The sequence below is a fragment of the Rhea americana genome, unplaced genomic scaffold (genome assembly GCF_003343005.1).
Source record: "Rhea americana isolate MKP2758 unplaced genomic scaffold, rheAme1 scaffold_199, whole genome shotgun sequence".
NCBI classification, from domain to species: domain Eukaryota; kingdom Metazoa; phylum Chordata; class Aves; order Rheiformes; family Rheidae; genus Rhea; species Rhea americana.
The window spans coordinates 713,091-736,000 of NW_028186138.1; the positions used below are offsets into that span (position 1 = coordinate 713,091).

The 22,910-nt window shown below is 36.7% G+C and overlaps 1 protein-coding gene across 3 annotated transcripts in view; it reads right to left on the reverse strand.

Moving 5' to 3' along the window:
• Positions 1-22,910, reverse strand: part of ARHGEF10 (Rho guanine nucleotide exchange factor 10) — a 116,850-nt gene that overhangs the window by 31,729 nt on the left and 62,211 nt on the right. For all 3 annotated transcript variants that reach the window (XM_085303212.1, XM_085303211.1, XM_085303210.1), the window contains 5 exons: positions 8,548-8,663; positions 6,894-7,021; positions 6,265-6,365; positions 4,891-5,012; positions 1,410-1,496 (listed from right to left, as the gene is read on the reverse strand). In XM_085303212.1, coding sequence (XP_085159338.1) covers positions 1,410-1,496; positions 4,891-5,012; positions 6,265-6,365; positions 6,894-7,021; positions 8,548-8,663 — 554 coding nt within the window. The remainder of the gene's footprint in view (positions 1-1,409; positions 1,497-4,890; positions 5,013-6,264; positions 6,366-6,893; positions 7,022-8,547; positions 8,664-22,910) is intronic.

Genomic DNA, 22,910 nt, shown 5'->3' on the forward strand with positions numbered 1-22,910 from the left:
TTTCACAGGTTAAGACAAGACATAAACAAGAATAATTCAGCRCAAATATAATAGTTTTAAAAACATTATTAAGAACACAGAATTCTCCTACATATTCATACAAACAGTTCTGAGTTTTTCTTTTTTGAAAGGAAGAATATTACGGCCTCTTTTAAAGTCATATGCATGTGTACATACATAATACAATGCAATTACAAAAGAATATCTGTGCAGTATACTATTTTAACAACCAGTTTTAGTTATCCCAGATAGTCTTACAGTATACAACATAGCTGAAGTCTGTCCTTTGCGCAGTAACAGGTTTACAAGTAAATGCTGTAACCCAACAGAAYGGGAAATTATTAATATAAAACATTTTAAAATTTGCTGATACAGGAAACTTATCCCTGATCCAAGACTAAATCTCATTAATATGTCCTCAAATCTGCATAGTTTAGGGAGCTGCAAAGAGTGAAAGATGTCTGCCTGAGCAGAACAAAATGCTTTTATATAATTACTTTTTATGTTTATATGAAACAAAATAGGGTGACAAAGAGAAGAGAATATTATGCTGCAGTAAAAAGATTTTATTGGCATATCTTTGTGATGACTGTTTACAATTAGACAAGAACAAATTACAGGTCTTCTTGAAAATTACAAGTCTTTTTGAACTTGTAAGTTCAAGGAACAGGAAGTTCCACCTGAACGTGAGGGGGATTTTCTTCACTGTKAGAGTGACAGAGCACCGGACCAGGTTGCCCAGAGAGGTTGTGGAGTCTCCTTCTCTGGAGATACTCAAGGTCCGCCTGGATGTAACCCTGTCTAACATGCTCTAGGTGMCCCTGCTGAGCAGGGAGGTTGGACTAGATGATCTCCAGAGGTCCCTTCCAACCTTACTGATTCTGTGATTCTATGAAAAGGATGACTGACAAACACCATTCCTAACTTTTACTTTTAATTCTGCAGGATTCCAAAATGTCAGCCCCTATAATCACAGTATTGTAGTAACAAGAAAAGCTACAGAAATCATTAGAAGTTTTAAAAACGTATTAGCTATCTTACTTTGCCTGCTGGAATATCTGCATATGACTAAAATATGTTTTAAAATAAGGAAATAAATAGTGGGACAGTGCAGTCTATCATATAGGTTTTAGTAGTCTTCATTATCAACTAGCTTATAGCGTCCTTCTACATGTGTGCAGCACTTTGGAATTCATACTGTGCCACACAAAGAAATCACACACAAATAAAAAGCATATAGAGAAAATAGTGAGATAACATGGACAAAATTACTAGTTAGCCATTACAGAAGTCAATTTAAAATAAAAAAAAAAAAATCCATGCATTTGAGATCTGTACACTGCTAAGAGTCACTGAAAATAAGAAATAAGAAACAAAATCCTTTTTTAACATTTAAAAATTAAACTTACCCAAAGAAAACCATGTTCCATGGAACAGGAATCTGACTCTGTATCACCAGACAGGTAAGGTTCAGGATTATAGGCAACACATTCAATCTTCAAACAAAGACAAAGAGAACAGTTAACGCATTAAGAAGATATGCCCATTCCTTCATGTTTAGGCTGTAATTAACATTTAAGCTTATCACAGAATCACAGAGAGAGAAGGCAAGAGGCCAGTCTAGTCCATCCAGGAGGCAGCGTCCACTACCCACCCATCATTCTCGCAGATGCCTTATCAAGTCTGCCCTTGAAGATATGACATGCCAAAGACACTACTAATTTGCTACCTGTTCTGCTGAAATGCTTCACGATCTTTGTAATCTTTTTTTTGCAAGTACTCAACCTAAAGTCCTTCTTGCTGTAACTGTTATTCTGTTACTTCTCATTTTAGTCTCTAACACAGATTATTTCTTTCCCTTTGGCAGTGACCCTTTACGTATAATAAGACTGCTATACACTCTCCTCACGTCTCCTCTTCGTTAGGCTAAAAATAAGCACTTAATTCATTCTATCATTATTACTATTATTTAATAAATCTTGTTTTTAAAATTCCTAATTGTCATCACTGTTTTAAACTGGCATCTCTCCATCAACTCCATATATTTGGAAGTGCAGAACTTTCAAAACTGAACATACTGTCCTAGTAAAGATGTTAGTAATACTACTAACGAACGATTAACTCTTCTGAACCCTGTTTGTACATTCCATTGGTTATTTGCTCTTTGTAACAGTATTACATTGTTACCAACCCTTAGCTGGTTGGTCTACTAAAAATTACTTTTAGAGACCTCCTACTCAAYCTCCTCCGCAATCTGTACTTGTGAAGCAATTTATTTCTGCCTGAGCATACCTTGTGCCTGTTCTAGTGAACATCATCCTATTTTTTCCAGATTATTTCTCCAGGTATTTTATTCATTTTGAATACTAATCCTATCCTCCGTAATACTCCCACTCCCTCCCAACTTCATGTCATCCTGTCGCTGTCAGTAATAAGCACAATTGAGATTTCATTGTCCTGCTTATTTAAGAAAATGTTCAAACTAGTATCAGACTCAAGATAAATCCTCTAAATTTAAGTCCATCTCAACTCAGAGAAGCATACAAGCACCAATTTATGGGGTCTGAACAAAGGCATTTTTATGAGCAGTCCTGGATTTCCATTTTCCCTACAATATAAACAATAAAACATCCTAAAGTTTATGCAAACACCTTAAAACATATTAAAGTAATTCATAATAGCATACAGAATGATGTTCTGCAGAGTAAAAAAGCTCCTGATGGTATTACATTTTTAAACAAAGTTCTCTATAACACACACTGATGTTCTTGTCTCAGACAACAATGATACTATGATAACATTGCTTGTGTTTCTAGAGACAGTATTAGTTTAGGCATTTCTACAAAACAGCAATATATTATCCCTAAAGTGAATAATTAAAAAAAAGAGTAGGTATAACTTAGAGTGCTAAATTCTCAGTCTAATTTATTTAATTTTTGAAAGAGCAAAGCATTTCACAATTCTCCTTGAAGTCAGCAGGCATCACCAAGTGATTAGCAGTAGCAAAATCAAGGTTATTTGTTTACCAAATATTACATCATAAAGATAAAAGGGGAAGGGGGGGGAAGGGGGGAGAAGGGGGGAGAAAAGAGCTCACCATGCCAATTTTTGCATATCCTGTTTAACACATGTTAAAGTTGTATTGCAGTAGCTGTGACAGCTAAATACATCACTAATGAAAGAAAAGGCAGCCTGCACATTGGATGTTTCTTGAGCTGCTTGTTATGTTTCCATGTTAGTTTGTGTCATAGTCAAAACTAAGGATGTTTTCCATATTTAAGCAGTGGTAGCTCTCAACTTTGACAGAAGCTCTTTGCAGTGTGATGGCCTCAGGTGTAAATGTGCTCTAACGGAAGAAATCACTGGCTCCATGTACTGCCAATCAGTTGGAGCAGCATACCAAGGGCTAACAAGCTGGGTCAATTGAGCAGAAGGTCTCTTCCTACCCCTGAACTGCAGTCCTAGCACCAAAACTGCTGATGAAGCAGAAAAACAAGAATAATACTTGGATGATCTTGTCCAGCAGTATCTAGGCCTTAGAAACATGACAAATGACAGTCAGGCTCAAATCCAGCAAAACTAGCAAAGCTGACCTGCAGCTCAGCCAAACATTGGCATGCACAGTCCTCTGCTGAGGTGACCGTGGCAAAGACATGTGAAGACAACAGGCTTTCATTTTTTCTTGTGAAACAAACAGATCCTGTTGTAATTTGATTGCCAGAGTTGGAACAGGGCCTTCAYGGCACCTTGCATGGACCTATAGGAYTTACAAACACACTGACTCTAAGGAAACAAAGTATTTTAAATTTCCTTTAAATTAGTTGGGTTATTTAGCCAGTGATGACCTTAGAAGGTGCTCAGTATAGCCAAAGCTGAGTGTTTGATATGATATGAATGACTACGGTTTTATGGGAGACTGGAGACTTTCAGTAGACTTTGGTTGCTGTAAACTGCAGTGCTACTCTGAAAAACAGTGTCATAGGGATGGCTCCATTTAACACCCTTATACATTTCAAATGCATTTCCAGMCAGTAATTATTTTTTCCGCTAATGTCTAGGCCTGTATGCTCATTCTTTAAGTGAAGCTGCCAGCTGAGCTTCCTTCCTGTGTAGGCTGTCCTAGCAATGAAGATCTGCAGACCTACTAAGGTTTTAAGTGGTACCATGCAATAATGTCAACATTATGACTGGCTGTACATATACAACTTTACTTCCACCAGTGTTTYTGCACAAGCTTAAGTGACTGACTGATGACTCAGCACGAAATTCTGTTGATGCATAGCAAGCAAGAGTATCCAGCACTGTTCCCTTTGACATGCTGTATTTATTTTCCATCACTAAAGCTAGGGGTAGATACGACTTTAGACGTAGGAACAAATACATTCAGACAATGTTTATATCACCTTTCAGAACAGAACTACAGTTTTATGTACAACCCTATAAGATTGAATTAAATTCAATAATTTGATCTCTGTGCAATCATGAAAATATGCAATTTGAGCAGGAGTCAGTGCAGTTACACCAGTCAAGGAGAGCTATGGGTGACGAGATTCCTACACCCCAATTCTAAATAGTAGTTTACTTTGGCACGCCAAACAAAGACAAGAAAACCTCTAAAACATTTCAAAATTTCTAGCAGTTTTATTTTGATTGAGTGCTGATCTTACATCTGAAATTGGACATCATACTATATGAAAGTAAACACAATGTTCCTTAGTGTCTCAAAGACGGTAGGTATTTTGCTCCCTTGGAGCTTCCACTGCTATTGGTCTTACCACAAGGTATATATTAGCAGTAACTCAAGAGAGTGGGGCTGAATTTAAACTAATAGAACTATCTACAGTATGGTATCCTTTGGTCATTGTTATTTCACATAACAATTCTATTTACCTTAAACTCTTGTTGTTTAGCCATCATCACTGGCATGTGTCTAACAAGAAGAGGATGTTTCTCCTTTTTGACCTGATTTCCATCCTCTTCTGCACAGAACCAACCTAACAGGTTTTCCTCTGCTGTAATGGCAAGAACAAACAATAAATATCCCAAAGTACTTTCATTGAATAATTGCTCACACTCCTCCACAGAACAGAACTGAACTTCTTTGAAATTAGTTCATATTGATCAGGCCCTTCTTATGCCATCTATGTTTTTGAAAGAACAAATGATTGCCTAAAAGTATGAGCAGAAATACAATATAGTAGACCACATACCTATTAATAATGCAAAAAAGAAGACCTAATACCAGTTAAACATGAAAGACGTTTTCTTAGCAGTCTGGTCAACTATCTTGTCAGTAGGATATTAAAAAAGGAACGGGCACATTCGCTTAAAAACACTATCAAATCTCTAGCAAATATGATCTGCAAATACCATCATTTCTCTGCCTAGCTTAAGTGCCATCACTAACAACTCCTATTTATTGTAATTGCAAGGCTCTTCCTCCTGGAATGATTCAGATGTTTACTCCTTCCTTTTATTTTGTCTGCCTCCAGTGAGATACAAAAAGTATCTTTTGAGGAGGTGCTAGCAAAACTTGCTTTCCATTGGTTGTATATCTTAAACGTATCTCGATTTAGGCACACAAAGTGCCAGGTAACTTTTGAAATTAGGCCCCTTCTAGAAGTACAGAAGTCTAATAACATAGCAGTATAGCACATTCCTCACTGTCCCAGTGAGATCAGGCTTGTTACTAATGATCTCTCCAGTGAAGATGACAGGGTTACAAATAAATAAATAAATATCTTCCTCAACTCCAAACTTGTGTCTCAGGTATTCACCTATAGAAATATCCTATTATTTTAAAAGTACGAAAGTAAGTTTACTTTACGCTCAGAAAGCTAAATAAATGAACTCATCAGCTTTACTGCCATCTTTTAGCTAACATTATTCCTGAGCCAAAACTGAGAAATTTGATCCTGAAAGGCATATGTTTGAAAAGTTCATAAAATCTGAAGATATAAGTTTATAATAGAGTAATTTCCCATCTCTCTGTCCTCTACCATATTTTATTAATTCTGATATAGATATATCAGTTAGTAATGATTATTGCAGACCTCATTAAAATATTGTGGAAATTATCTTCCTTCATAATGAATCCTTCATCCTTTCTGGAACATCATTACCTTGTAATGATATACAACTATTTCGCACAGTATTGCGATTTTAATATCTTCAGGCAGACTTCCACAAAATAACTTCATTTTCTGTAACATACTGTACATTCAGAATTATCTTGAACAGTTCGTATAAGTAACTAAGAATTACCTAGGGCCAGCTTAGCCATTTGTAAATTGTTGATCCAAGACTGTTTGATTGCAGGGGTAAATGTATTGAATACAGCTGTAAAGAAAGTTGGCCGCCCAGACCTGCGAGATAGGAAAAAAAAAAAAAAGTCATTCTTGAATAAAGTATGAGTGAGAGATACGGTCAAGCCTAAAATGCTGAGCCAGATGACAAAATCTCATTATTTCCTTATTTCAGAAAAAACAAGGTTCCATTATAAATATGCAGGCTGTGATGCAATATGCCATATGCCCTTCCCCTGACACTTTTTTTTACATGAAGTCACATGAAACAGATCATCCCATGGTAAGTCAGTACAACAACAGTGGCTACTCCCTATAAGGTGTCATTTCCACAGCTACTCTTGCATCTAGAAAATCACACGGAGGAACAGGAGAAAATCTACAGTGCTGGAAAAACCTACAGTGCTCTGGAATAAGTGAAAATTGCCATTGACATGATGGCAATTAATGACATGAGRATAGCAGTCAGAGGCTAACTGTAGAGACAAAAGAGGAGAAAGACCTAAAGATTCTCAAATCCTCCCTGACAGGTCTATGCCTAAGACATAAGTGCATTTTGAAAGCTTCAGAATCAAGATTACTACTGACTTGTCCTGTTTTCCTGGAAGTTGTAGCTGGATTCTACAGCGATCTGCAGCTCTGATTTCATCTTCTTTTTTCAAGATAAGTTTTTGTAAGCCTGATGTCCAGTCATGGGCTACTGATTGGTTTAAGTTCTGAAAAGCAAAAAGTAGTTTAGATTCAAAGTCAACCTACTGGCCTATTTCCAGTATGCTAAGGTGATCTTTGCAGAAAACTAACAATTCCTGAAATTGACATTTTAATCATGAATAATTTAGCCAGATTTGTAAATGCATTTCAAAAAATATTTGTAAAGATTTGATAATATATTTTATACCATGATTTACTCTCACATTGTTCAAAGTTTCAYGACGCACAAATTATATAACCAAACATTTGTCTGATTAACAAACATGAACTTGCTTCAAGTGTGTAAGAGCTTCTTCATTTCAAATGAACAGCTATAATGACACCTCAAATTTTGTTTCTAAAAAATCTCATGAAAAAAGCCTACAAATCGTACTTCCACTATGTTTTGCTCAAATACTTGAGTCAAAATATTTATGTGGCAATCATGTAAGGTCTGCGTGTGACTGGAATGTGTTCCAGTAGGATGCTGAAATAACAACCTCCCTGCAAGCCTAGTAAGCAGTCACATGGGTAAGTATATTTGAGCGACAGTAGTTAGCTACTGCTACACAAAAGTACATTAATTTCAAACAGCTAGAACTCTGCTGAAGTTGAAAGCTGACCTCCTCACCTAAACTGTTTAAATTAATTTATACATCTCTACCTGAAAAAATGCTTAAATTTTACAATTGCCTTACATTATACAAATGCAATTGTATATTTTAGTGGATGAATGTCTTATGTCTGATCTGTAGTATGCATATRCTCAGTAATTCAGCTGAAATTCATCTTCAAATACTTGCAAAATTTTGTCTAAAAATGCCGTTTCCATAAACTTCCTTCATAGTGCATGTTTTCACCCTGTTTGATTTTCTATTTAATGTCCTTGACTCAGAGGACAAGATATCACAAGAGAAACTCAGCTTACACACACACACACACAGTCCTGTATTTGCAGGTAGAAGTTTAAAAATGTGCCCATGCAYGGAAGTCCTATGATTGTGGAGAATTCATTTTGAAATTCAGTGTTAACTTACTATATCTATTTGCCAGAATACATGTTGAAAATGGGATGTGAATAAAGCTGAAGGAAATTACTGTTAAAATTCCATTGAAAATCCATTAATGTTTTTATGACTTGCACTCAGTCTTAAGTATGGCTTCTCCCTGAAAGCCAGGATTATGTGTTTGGATGGGCATCAAATGCTTTCTCCAGAAACGCTAAAACAAAGAAAAAATTCAGCCTTCCTATTACTACATTGTCTGATTGTAAGAAAGTAATTTCTTAAGACTAAAATGTAATTCTTTTTTCCAAATAAGCTTAGCAGCTACTGAGCAAATGCAGACACTTGTAGTATTCACCTACACATAAAAACAACAGAGAAAAACAAGATTAGAAAGACCACTGTAATCTACTTATAACTCTAAACATTTAACAGAATTACTGGAGTTAAAAATTATTTTACTCTCTACAGAGATATCCTAGGGAGAGATAACTATACTACTTTACAACAGGAGCATATCTGAAAACAAATCCAGCTTTGTTTATTACCTGATAGTTTCCTTTAAGGCCACTTATTAATTGACTAATCTGACCAACTACATTCAAATCATGTAAGAGGTTCTGTAGATCATGGTACAGTTGCCCRGGTCCCATATACAGCTTGTCTGCAAAGAATAAAAACATTATATTATATATAATATAATAATTATATATATAATAAAAAGATGCAACTCTCAGTTAAAGGAGGAAAGCAGGACAAACATAATACTATTAACATAAATCACTACTACTTAATACTGTGTGAAAATTGAGCATATCGTAGCTCCTTTGTTCCTTTTATATTGTAAAAACAACTAATACACTGATATGCAGCTAGRTCTTCACTATTTCTGAAAATCAGAGTGTTTTATTTATATATGTATATCATGGCCCTTTTACTTTGCTGCTCCATATGCCTTCAGTGTTCCCACAGCCAGATAATTGGCAAATGCATCACAGGAAATTATAGGTAGCAGTGTTATACTTTATTTTATCTGTGCATATCCTGGTGTTACCACAGGCATTTCCTTTCCGCTCACTTTATCACTGCCTTTTACAGTTACAATTAAGACTAGAGGTTGTTCCTCTAGTATGAAGAACACTGTCTGTAAGTTTAATAAGCATGCACTGTAACTGTGCCAAATATCAAAGCTTCACGGGCTTCAGCAAGGGCTAATTCCCTAAAATCTCTAAATGACATGGAATTTTTCATTAGCATCAATCAGTAGATGTTTTTGTAATACATTAGTTTAAGTGTCCTTCATGAATATTGCTTTTGATCATGTGACTAGTCCAAAAACGTTATTGGCAGACCTCACTATGATGATTTAAAACCCAYTATTTGTTAAACCACGATAACAAGATACCTCTGGATCATAAAGCCACCCTAATTCTGAGATAAACCAGCAATCTCACTGAACCACTTGAAACTGTATTGCAATTCTGATTAAGTATAAAAGGGATCTGCACTGAGATCAGCACTAAATCTTAGCAGCAGCAGAAACATYTTGCCCAGACCATCAGTAAGTACACTTACATTCATAAAAGAACACTGTAACTCAGAAAAATATTCTGATTAATAGGATAAGCTGCCTACGTGAAAGCCCAAAGCTTGTGAAGTCCTGCCATACTTTGATTCACAGCACAGTGCTAGGAGCAGTATGGACGCACAGCTCTCGTGGGAACAAAGCTCTGCCCAAACCTGGCGGGCTCTGCCCACCTGGACCTGCACAGGCTCAGCATGTTCCCCTTCGACTGAATGACAGGAGCTGCACCGTATTACTGCACCAGGAAACCTCTACAGGTTGTTCAGTTTACCCAGTTTAGTTTCTGAATGATAGATTCCTTATCCTTACCTAGCCACAGTTTTGGAAGCTGGTTGGTCAGCAGATAACTAACCTGGGCAGAATAATTTCACGGCAGTGCTGGCAAGATACAATCAAAATATAATGCTTGGTACACTCTCCCAGCCTAGAGGCAGACAGAGCACCTTGCCCAAAAGCAGTGCCAGACAGCTGACACAAAGAGGTAATCTAGTACCAGAAACACACTGAGCAGCCTCTGAAGTGCGAAAGAGTGCTAGCGTGCTTTGGCATGCTCCTGGCCTAAGCCAGGTAACTCCTCCGTGTGCTGCAGGAGCAAGCATGAGTCACGGGCCCATCACAGGCGATGGGCTGTCTCACATGGCCACCTGCCCTGCAGCATAAGACACCTGAGCAGCAGGAACACAAGCTTCACCAAGAGGTCTTGCTGCCCATCCTGAGAACATCATATTTTCCAGTTTAGACACAAGTAGCACATCTATTTCATAAAGTTGCTCCTGTGACTGGCGTAAAAAAGAAAAAGATTTCTGTGTATTGCCCTTGTGTACTAAGCAGGGAACAACTGCACTTACTACTACTTATCCAGCCAGAGAGTAGCTGCAACTTTCAGCCACTGTTCTTTGCCTGTTCTGCATGTTAATTAAGGCTACAATGCAGCCTTTCTTATCCTCACAATCAAATCAGTCTTTAAGAAAAGATTATTCAATTTACTGTATACAACGAAAAGAAATAATTCCAAAGTAGACCTAAGAGGAAGAGTTTTTAGATTATGTTCTGCAGAGTGTGTTTTTAATTTGTTTAAAAAAATGTAAACACTTTTCAGAAACTGTAGACTGCATACATTCATTAAGCTGCATTYTGACTTTCTCCAGTCCATATATTAGAAAAAGCAACACCTGAAAATTCAGAACAGTTGTCTCCCTGTATCCCTCTTCTTGTTAGCTTACATCTATTTTCTAAGTAATGTCTACAATAACTCTAATTTATTAAGTGCCAGAATTGCTAGTTCCTAGATGCACCAGACTGCTTATTTCAAAGGGTCTACTTGCAAAGAAAATCATTATTCAGTGTTAATAGGAGTCTAGTAAAATCTAGCTGAAAGCCATGACAATGCATTCAGCATTATAAAAGATACAAAATGAAACCATTATTGTCCCAAATTTCTATAACAAAAAGAGAACTTCTGCAAAACAAAGTTTAGCCTGATTGTGAGTAACTGGCAGTTTAGTTTAGTTTTTGGCAGGAGTCCATTTACTTACCTGTTGTTTATAAATTCCACTATTAAACAATCCAAACTGCAMCACTGAAAAAGTACTATGACTATTTCAGAAATTTATACTTGTGGGTCTGAACCAAGTGAAAATTTAGAAGTACTGTGCTGTGAAAAGCTGAAAGTATGCAAGGAGTCACCGGTACAGTATGGATACTTCCAAGGGAATTTCAGTTACATTTTTTGTAAAGTTTAAATGGCAGTAACATTTTTTGCAGCTTCATAAAGACAGAGTTATCTCAAATTTCATTTCATTTAATTAATGAAAGCAAGTCAGAGAACTCACATTTACCTGCAAACTGTAATAGCAAGGGTTCAGGCAACTCTTAGATCTTGTGCCATCGCCTTCAACTGTGGCCATAAAGAAAGCTTTATCTACTTACACAGATGGATTTTCCTCCTGCAGCACCTAACTCCACTGCACCTCCAACAGCTGTCCTCCACAATCCTCTGCCTTGCAGCTTCTAACGCTCTTATAAATACCCTATTCCCATACCCTATTCATACCTTGAGAACAAGGTATGAATCTTGAATTTGATTCAGTAATTGTCACCTGAGTCGATTTTGTCTGTATCATGCATATTTCATAGGCTTTTAATAAATCAAGATAAAAAAGTGCAATAAGAGTGTCAAAACAAATTAACCTATGTATATTCTGTCATGTAGAAAAAAGGAACTGAAGTCATTTTAAGCTCATTCATTAAAGAACAAGATTTTAGCACAGAAAAACAAAAAGCAAATGAGAAAATAATTAAAGAGCATTTGCTTCCATTTTCTGATATTCTAAAGGAGAAGTGGCCAAACTARGAAACTTAATTGGTCAGTCAAGGCCAGGCAAACAGCCATGGTTATCATCATTCTTTCACAGAGGTCCTTAGTGAGCACAAACTGAAACACAGAAAAGTAACTGGGCTTAAGAAATCAAAAACGATATATTAATCAGAAGATAATTCTGTCAGAATTTACCTGTTGGTTTATGTCTGGATAGTTACAGATCACAGCAACTTCACTTCTGAATTTGGTCCTGTAAGGGTTAATCATAACTTCTTTTAAAATAGKATTAGCCTGTTTAGCTCCTTGGTGGTTAACAATACGTTAATAGTTGATCTATTGGGGAATTTTTGATGAAGGGTTTTTTCCTAGGTGAAGGAGGTGGGGCACATTCTAGTCTAGAAATGTGTCAATTCTCACATGAGGTTTATCAGATGCGTTTCTCAGTTCAGAGCCAGAGACGGAGCAAGAATCTACTCAACAATTGCCTGCTTCAGCCTACACATGTTCCCTGACCATTACATTGCTGGCTGTTTTGGGGTGGGTGTTCACTCTTTCTTTTTTTCCATGGAAAGCACTGAAAAAACTCTTGGCTTCATCCCAGCACAGACTGATTAAAAAAAAAAAAAAAAAAAAAAAAAAAAAAAAAAAAAAAAAAAAAAAAAAAAAAAAAAAAAAAGATGCAGTATGCTAAAACCAATAACCACACATATGAATCAGGAGGCAAAGTTCTCTGCATTCCACCTCCAGATGAAGGGTGAAATCTTGGCCCCAGAAGATAGCAGGATTTTTTCCAGCAACTCCTTTGTTGCTAAGATCTTTCCAGAGGAATTCAAGGYCTGTTGTTCTGCAACAGGCAAATTGAGTGCCAAAAAATGGGAATTCATTCAAAATACATAGTTCCTTGCTCAGTCTTATTATGAAATCTGTTCAAGACAGAGCTATTAACAACCACTCACTCWCTTTAAAAGGAAGAAAAAGGGTTTAAGTTTAAATTGATTTTTTGACCCTAAGTGAACCTGGGGTAGGAAGATTCCGCTTTTAAAAGCAATTATCTGTAGTTGAGATATTTTTGAGTATAACATAAACATCTATTTTGCCTGCTTATTTTTCTGTACTATTCTCAGTATCACAGCTTTAAATTCACCACTACTGCTTGACTTGAAGTAACTCCTAACAACTCAAACAGAAGTAATCCTTAGCTCATTTACATCAAGCTACTTTAAAAAAAAAAAAAAGTAGGAAACTCCCTAGGTGTGGTTTAAGTCAGCTTTACTTGGCTCAGGCAAAATTAGGAGGTAGAAGCTGTGGGTGGAAGCTGTGCATGCAAATACCCATAGAAGTGTCTGCATGTTCACTCGTGTGTGTGGGCAGAGCTGTCTTACTCAGAGCATCACTTTGTCACATTCTGGGATCAACAAGAAACTGGACCTGAATTCAAGGCTCTCACTGCCTTTTCTTGCAGCTAACCTGCCTCCCACAACATGCAGCTCTTCCCACACTGCTCGTGGCAGCTCCCAGCAAATCTCGCCCTGCTGGGCCAGCACAAGACTGGCACAGGACAGCAGCACAGGTATCTTTCGGGGGTATCCACAAAGCAACCAGTCCCCTGGCACCACTACCTGTCTGGCTCCTCTAAATTTTAAATTCTTGCAGGCACTGCAAGCGTATTGGACGTTATAATCCTGAGCTGATCATGCCCCAGTTCTTGCTCTCAATGAGTTACTAAGGGAGAGATTTATCTACAGTGCTGATATTACTTGAACACATTTTCTTCTAACTTTTGCTGTTTATTCTGTTCCTGGCTTGTGAATTACAAATTTATGACAGATTTATGCTTCTAAAGACAAAAAAAAAGTGTTACAATGTCTGGAGTAGATGCAGACCTGTATAAACTAAACATCTATAAACTAAACATCTATTTCTGAGAAGGCAAACATAATGACTCAAGTTGTCCCTTCTGAACCCCTATTTATTCCAAAATTAGAAGGATTTTTTTCAAGAAGTAGTATCACATAAATCAAAGTGACATGCAAATGAAATAAAAGCCTCATTCAGGATATCCATTCATATGTATCTGTATCATTCACCATGTTAAAGGCAAAAACTGTAATAGACATCTCTTCTACTCTAAAATAACTCATCTTGACAAGATCTGCCTTGAGTATGATCATATTAATGATCTTTTCCCCCATGCAGTTCATAAACATAATACCTCAATATTACTGCTTTGAAAAAAATGTACTGGCATGAAGTTAGAATTGATGCTTCACAGAAATTCAAGTTTATTATAAAGATCATTTTAACTGATTGAGACAGAGCTCTGAAGTTAGGCTATACATTAAATGAAATGAAATTTGATAGTGAACACTGACACATGAAAACTACAACCAAAACTGAGAAAGGCTGTTTTCCTGAGTACAGTTCCAGCCTTACTGAGGGAAAACAAAAAGTTAAAGGCATGCTTGAAAAGATGCCAGATTTAAAGACCACCCTAAAGGTTGATAAGATCTCAAATTTGATTTGCCAGCTGTGATTTGGTCTTTGCGGTTGAATGTACTTATATTGCCTCCTCCCAGTGAACCATCTGTGCATATCCAGGCAGCATATCAAAACTCAAAAGATTCAAGTATAATGAAGGGAAGAAACTTGGGAAATATTCAAAGCTCATTTTGAGCATAAAAATCATCTGGGATCTGGAGAGAAGTGGAAGACAACTTTAAAAGTTGCTATGTCTGAGAAAGGCATAACAAACTGGAATTTGTATGATACCATGCACTCGGACAAAACACTAAAAAGATAGGCCTCTTCTACAACATTTAAGCCTGCATTTGAACTTCAGAAATTTGTAGTACTCTGGAAAGTGGATCCATTCACAATACCAGATGAATTCTTGATCAGCTCATAATAAACTAGACAGATTTCATGAGACAGCTTAAACTATTTATTTTGAAAAATAATATATAAATAATATATTTAAAAATTAAGTGGAATTAGAACTTTTTTTATATATATGACTTCTTGGTTATCCCAGAAATTTTTCACTGACTTTACATAACAGAACAGTATGCTGACAGAGTGCCTCACTGCTCAGTTTATTGTGTCCACCTTTGAGAAGGACAAGAATGGAGCCTGTTCAAGAGACAGTGTTATACCTGAAGTAAAACAATTTCCTGTTCTCTGAATCTTGAGTTTGAATTTAAAGAAAGAAATTCAGAACCATTAATAGGGCCTTAGTTTCCTTTACTGCAACTCAGGAATTCTTGCCCAATACCTAGATACTGGATCCTGCTTCTATAGATATACTGGAATGAAAATATATAGGATGTCATAGCAGCTGTAAAGAGTTTAACAGATCTTGTACAACATATGAAAAACAACCTTCCCAAAAGATTCTTGTGAAAATAATTTTCTCAAAGCAAGGGAGAAGGATTGCCCTTATATGACATTTTCATATATAAGCCATTTATTTCAGTAACTGATAAGCAGACTCGGGGGAAAAGATTATGAAAAGAATTTCTGAGAATATTGTCATTCATTCAGCAATTGACAGTAATGCCCATTGTAAAGTTCTATATACTCTTCACTTACAAAAACCTTTGAAATAAAATACCTAGCTTTCACTTAGAAGCCCAGTGATGAAAATTCCTTTTTGTCCTTAAACTTTCTCTTGCCCAGAACTTGACACATCACCCCACCAGCCGGACACAACTGAAGCTTCTCCTTACCTCTAATTCCTTGTTTCTCAAAATTCTATATCAATGTTAAAACCAGTGATAAAGCAGATGAGATTTTTAGAGGTTAAACTACAAACTTCCTGCACATTCTCTTATGTAAGCAAAGCACTTCACAGCTGCACCATCACAGCACTCACTCTATTTGTATCTTTCAACCTGGTTACACACACTGTTCCTGTTTCCATGGACACCCAAGGAAAGCATTTGGGTAGAGCTGAGGGGTTTTTTTTGTTGTTTTTTTACAATAGCACTTAAATAGTAGATTGAAATTTCAGTGCAATATCCAAAACATTGTCCTGCGAATCTAAAATCCTGGTTTAAGAAACATGATTGGAAGCAAATGAAAACACATATCAATTTAAAGTTTATAAAATGAGACTTCCTGCTTTAACCCTACTTCTTCTTTTATGCCAAATCAAACCCATGATCTCAATAGTTAAATGCTCCTGAAAAATCTGAGCCATTATAGTTCAAATGTAGCTTACTTTAGACTATACGATACAGGTCCAAACCACATAAATACTTAGAGTAGTATCAATCACTAGATTCTGAACCTACATCAGATGGGAAATCCATCATGATCTCAGAAAACAAGAACTTTGTTGGCTAGCATCAATAAAATGGTAAGCAGCTCTACTAGAGCGTAACTCCAACTTAGATTTATTAACAGAATCTAACAGAAAGAAAGCACAGAAACATATACAGAGCATGAGGTGATAAGCAATAAAATCTTGAGATTATTAGAATATAAACTATTAAATTCAGACATAGAGCAAACAAACCTAATTATCAATACAGTTAGGGAGTAACATCATCATCATTCAACATGAAAAACCTTATCATAAAAATCAAATCACATTTTTCAGCCTAACCTCTCCAAGCAAATAACTTCTAATCATACTTTAACCATGTAAGCACCCAGAAGTAATTTCTATAAGCTTAATGACTGAAGTTGAGCTTCTAAAACCCTTTAACATATCTATTCCAGCTGTCATGTAAAGCAGGGGAGCTCTATGAGCCCTAATCACAGATAAAGAACCAAGTCCCAGAGGTAATCCAGTACATATATAGCAAAGCTGGGAAACAAACCTCCCAGGTCTTAGCTCTGGAAAGTATTTTTAACTTCACATTCCCATCAGCTGCTAATATCTTATTCTCAAGTGGTAATTACATGAACACTGAGACTTGTCTCAATATATGTCTCACTGTATCCAATCTGAACACCAAAGACAAACAGGCTGCRCAAGAAACAGTCTGACCACAAAACTGCTTATTCAAACAGCTTGAGTAATAAGAAGATAAAATCAACAGCCTGCAACTGCAAATACTGTGCAAAGTATTAAATGCAAATACTTCAGAGTACTATACTATCAGTGAGTAAAATTATGCAAAAATGTCACGGAAAAGCAAAGCCTTTTAAGAGAGGTTGCCCAGAGAGGTTGTGGAGTCTCCTTCTCTGGAGACATTCAAGGCCCACCTGGATGCAACCCTGTCTAACTAAGATAGTGAGAAGCAGCTTTTATGTTATGAATGCAGCTTAAGAATTATACAAAACTCCAGCTAATCCTGACAGGGAAGGGAATTTTACAGATATAATACCATAAATACGTTTTCTGATGACAGAAACAGTTGTGCTGTGCCAGAGAAGGAGGAGGAAATGAAAATAGTAGGGAACATGAAGAAAGGAGCTGGAGTCCCACTACGCTGACAAATCTGGAAGCCGCAGTCTGGCTCCACAGCTGCACGCCAACAGTGGTAACTGCAAGATATTTTCCGGAACTACGTACTGACTGCAGTTATGGATCAGAGCAACTTCAATCCCTGGCTCTGTTCCCATGAGGAAGGGCAAATATAAAGAGGCTTTAGAATGAAAGAAAAGACTTGCCACAGCTCTTTTGCCATATCCTGCTGCAGCATCCCAAAGGTCAGGTAAAGACAGCCCAGATCAGGAAGCCTCTGCACTCGTAAGAAGAGGAAAGAGAGCTGGTATGGTACCTTGGTAGGGGGTGTAACCATAAGGATGTAAAGCGTCAGAGAGGAACTGGATGTGAGGACATAACAACCAGCATAAAAAAGCAATGAAAGTGCACGTGTGAATACTTTAAACAATGAAGTACAGCCCGGTTCTTGAGGATAGGTTTGCTGATGATCACAGAACGACCGAGCTGGCAGAAGTTTTCATTGGAGTTCAGAGATTTAGAATTCAGAGACAGATTATCACAGAATCACAGAATGGTTGAGGTTGGAAGGGACCTCTGGAGATCATCTGCTCCAACTCCCCTGCTCAAGCAGGGTCACCTAGAGCACATTAGACAGGCTCACGGCCAGGTGGGTTTTGAATATCTCCAGAGAAGGAGACTCCATAGCCTCTCCGGGAAACCTGTTTCAGTGCTCTGTCACAGTGAAGTTTTTCCATGTATTCAGGTGGAACTGCCAGTGTTTCAGTTTGTGCCTGTTACCTCTTATCCTAATAACTTGGCACGACTTAAAATTGAGTCCAGAYTTGATACCCACCCTTAAGGTATTTGTAGACATTGATAAGATCCTCTTTCAGTCTTCTCTTCTCCAGGCTGAACAGGCCCAGCTCTTCCTCATTATCATTATCTGCAACTCATATGAAAACTGTACTGCAAGGGGCTTAACTCCCTCTTTCATTCTTGCTTGTATGGATATACCTAGGTTTCTACTCATTTTACTAGTTAGTGTCACGATGTTAAACTGACCTCTAGCAATTCAGAAGAAGGTTTATGAGAGCTGTATGTCAAACCCTATAACGACTAAAAATAATGTGGCAAGAAAAGAAAAGAATCTATCCTAAGTGGGTGAGACAAACATGTAACAGCTAATTTAATCTATACTTAATCCACCAGTTTGTTACACTTATCTGCTTAAGAAAATGAACTACTTAATGGCACCTGGTTTGCTCAGCCAAATAGGCTGCATTTGGAATTAGATTTATTTAAAATCTCTGATCTTTTGTTGACATATATCAATGACAGTTTACATTTATGAACATGTTATATCTCCTTTAGCACACAATATTATTTTCAATAGTTTTAAAACAAAGATTTACATTGTTACTCTACATATACTTCACAGAGATGAAAGTTGGCTGAACTAGCAGTTTAGGTCATATCACCGTTTTTAAAACCTTATCATCAATGCTAGACTTGAAATGTCATTTAATATTTAGTCTTGTTTACTCTGGACACTCTACTACCATTGTCCAGTCTTAAAGTGATGATAAAGTTGTCTTTTCTTTCCTTCACCAATTCTGTCTCAGAAGACAAACCAGCAGAAATCAGCTTCAACAGCAAGGGCTACCACAGAAGCGTTATTCCCGTCTTTGAAAAGGACTTGATAATCTTGAGCAGAACAGACAGAAGCACAAGCACACACTAGCCCTACCTGTTTCCCTGACAACACTCAGAGACCTACATAAGCTGACTGCATAAAACAGAAGGAAACTCAGAAGAGAAGGATCACGTCAGCATTTCAACATGGCGTTACTACGACATTTGACAATAAACAAAAACCATGGAGATCTAAACCACAAGCAAGTGGAAAGGAAGTACCATTTTATCCCAGTAAATCTGATCAGGAGTGCAAACAAGCCAAAGCTTAGCAGTGCTAAAGTCTGACCCTGTTCTGAACTGTAAACCCGTGAAATTAAAAATAACATTAAACCCCTACCATAAATGTAAACATGCTGAAGTGTTACTTCACTTTACTGTTACCTCCTACACTCACAGCTATGGGATATATAGAACAGATGGGCCTTGCTCATTTTCTCAATCAATTTTCAGCCATATGGTTAAAATTAAATGATTCTTTGCTTAAGTAATAGTCCACAGTGTTTACCACTCCTGATCAACATGGCCAGCAGCAGTAAGCCATGACATACTGACAGACACTTGGCTTCCCACCCAGAAATCAAAAAATGTTTAGCCCTCTTTTCCCTTTGTTCCTTCAGATTCTTTATAACTTGGTCGTCTTAAACAAAGACATTGTTAAAGACTTTTACAGCTCATCCTTTTCATCCTTGGCTGCCCTGACAACCAGAAAAAACACTGGTGGTTTCCACTACAGCACCAAACTGAAGTTCATCTCAGCAGAGAATTCATAGTTCACTGTCCTTCAACAGCTTAAGCAAAATACTACCACTAGCAGTAACATTCGCTAATGTCTAAGAAACTGAAATTCTGTGCTGCATATTTGACTTTTGCCTATTTTCACTGCCTTTAAAGAACAGTGAAAGACATATTTTCAGTGTTTCTATGTTCGGCGGGGAGATTTGCAAAGGCAGGCTAACTGTTCTGATCTTTTTGAGGGGAATATAATACATCTTGATGAGAAGTTAAAAATTGCCTTTGGACACTTTTTTATATTTTATTGGAAATATGACTTTTAGAACGGCACTAAACCACAAGTTGTGTTCACTGCTCTTCGACCCATCTTTTTTTTTTATCAGAACAACATAGGTAGCATTTAACTTACTGAGCATGCTCTTTCCATAAATTCAATCAACTTCTCATGTTTTTTTTACTGAATGAATATCATTCACTGGGAAATAATCGTCTGGAAGAAGAGAATTCACAAACTGACATTAAGGAAAGTGTTTCTTCTTTTGAGCTTTTCAATCATTTATTACATAGGAATGTGTCCACATTACATAATCCTGTTGCTGAATTTTCTTTGGGACTTGGATCATAGATCTTGTTTCTTGTATTTAACAACCTCACCTAACATTATAGTATTTCTCATATCTTCTCACGAAAACAAAGCAAATGCACTCATAACTCTGGAAAACACTCTTCAAATATGTCATTTTGAACTCTGTTATACAATACAATTCTTTCAACACAAGTAAATCAAAACCAAGAATATACTTGGTGTTCATGCCTCTCTCCTGATATTAATTCAGCTTCTTTGGTGCTATCAATGTGATTATGCTTCTTCACATGGATTAACATTTTTAAAAAGATTGAAATGGAGAGAAGAACAATTAGTGACAGGCTACCTGAAACAATATGTGGATTTGTACAGAAAGAACTTTATCTTACATCTTTCTGCAAATTGCTCCATAGAAAAAAATTAGTGCGTTAGGCCTCTTCTGGAATCTCAAGTTTTGGCACACACAGTTAAAATATTTCCATTGCAACTGTCTGACTAGGATGTCATAGACTTTCAAGCAAGAACGACTCCAATATAGGAAAAAGAATTTTGCCTGATTTGCAACATGAAGAGCATGCCATTAAAAAAAAAAGTAAAATATTTTGTGCTTTAAATATAGTCGCAGGTTATAAACACAAGTTATAATTCTACCCTATTAGAAAACACCATTAAGAACCCTACAAATAGAAGGACTCTGCCAAACAGCTTAGACTTCAAGCTTTCTCAATGTTTGTATTTAAAGAATTCCTATTCCACCTTCAGTGTTGGGCAGAACAGCAGCACCAAGGCAAAAGAACATGAAAAACAGAAGCAATATAGCTGAATATATTTTAGGAAAAAAATTTCTCTATTCTTTCTCAATTTTGCCACACATTTTCTCACGTCAAAAGACACAACACTTTAGAAAAAGAAAAAAGCTAGGCAACCAACTCCTAATGTCTTCTCTTATTAGAATTTAGAAATAAAAGCCTAGTACATAAAGCAGAACTGGGTAAAAAATGCAAAATGATGATTTTGCCAAGTGAAAGCAATGTTCATGCTGCCTTTGTTTCCTACATAGAACAGTACTAAAGCAGTCCCTTGATTTAAACATACTTGTAAAATCTTTCAACCTTCCAACTATTCTTTATTACAACCTCTAAGGGAAATTCAAATTTCTCTGTAGCACCCAAAGTGAAGTCTGCCTCTTTAAACCACACTATCCTTTCTTGCAGCACAGTAGAAGCCTGAAGTGCCAAYTGCATTTAGCCAGCGCTGCTACTGAAGGATCACAGTTACGGCAGTTACGACCCTGATTAAAAGTAGTGATTAACAGAAATGACTCTGAAAGAAGAGTACGGAGTAAGACAAATTAGATCAATAATAGGGAGATRCACTTAATACAGTTGCCTCCTCACACAAAGGATTCTAACAGGGGAAAAAAAATACTATGATATGAGAAATGTAATTAATAACCAATAATCCTCATAAGGACACAATCAGAATTCATCAGGAATCCTCACTGATTACAACAGTAATGTGAGAATATTAGCATTACAGGAGCAAAATATTTAATCTGGTGTGCTGCAGATACAATCCTCCTTTTCTCCATCTTCCAGAAATGGARAAGGTAACACTGACCTACTAACTGCTTTCACACATTATCATCATTATTCTGTAGCTCTCCAATTTCCACAAACTGGAAATGCAAGCTGAAAACATGGTTCTAGCTAAGACATGCAGAACTCTCACCAGATCTCCTGGAAGCTAAGATTTGGTACGTAATATCTCAAATTGTTTTTGATTATTAGATGTTTAGACTGCTTTGGGTCTGGATGTATTAAAACTACCTTCTATGAAGCCACTGGGATTTCATCACAACAATTTCTTAGTACACCTTGAAAAYGGAAGACAACTCATAATGACTACAAAGTCATGTAATTTCAGCCAGAGAATGATTAAATATTTAGCTGGTAGTGCCTTATAATTTGTATTAAGTACCCAGTAATTTCACTGATGAAGCAATACTACCACGATGAGGACTGTGTCATCACTGAATATAAATACAGCATCTTAGTGGGTGTAAATAAGTACGAAATGGTAAACTATTACCAAAGTTTTACCAGTCCTTCCTCTCCGCAGAAAAATTGTACTTTCTGGGCTACTTTAATCTTTAGTAGCCAGGAAAACTGGAACTAAGAAATTCTACAGAATAACTAGCACAACTGAGTCTGTCTCTAATTGAGACAGCCTGCCTAAGTCTGTATTCACAGTGACAGCTAGTGTTGACATAGGAGTATATGCAAATAGGAAGGCTAAGCTCACTTCCTCTTTCACAACTGATTAACATTAACCAGGATCATATGGCAGAAATGTATAATTAAAGTTAAAGGAAGATTTATTCATTTGTATAACCAGTAACTTTCATATTCTGTTTTTAATTCTTACACTTTGACCCTTTTGCTTAGGAGGACATTGATCAGGGTTTGCCAATAGAACAGCAAGTTCACCTGTTAAATACCATTTAARGTGAACACTGAGACTCTAAATGATGTGTAAAATTATTTATAATTTCATGACATTTGGTGATAGTATCACAAAAAGAAAAAACCTCAAAGC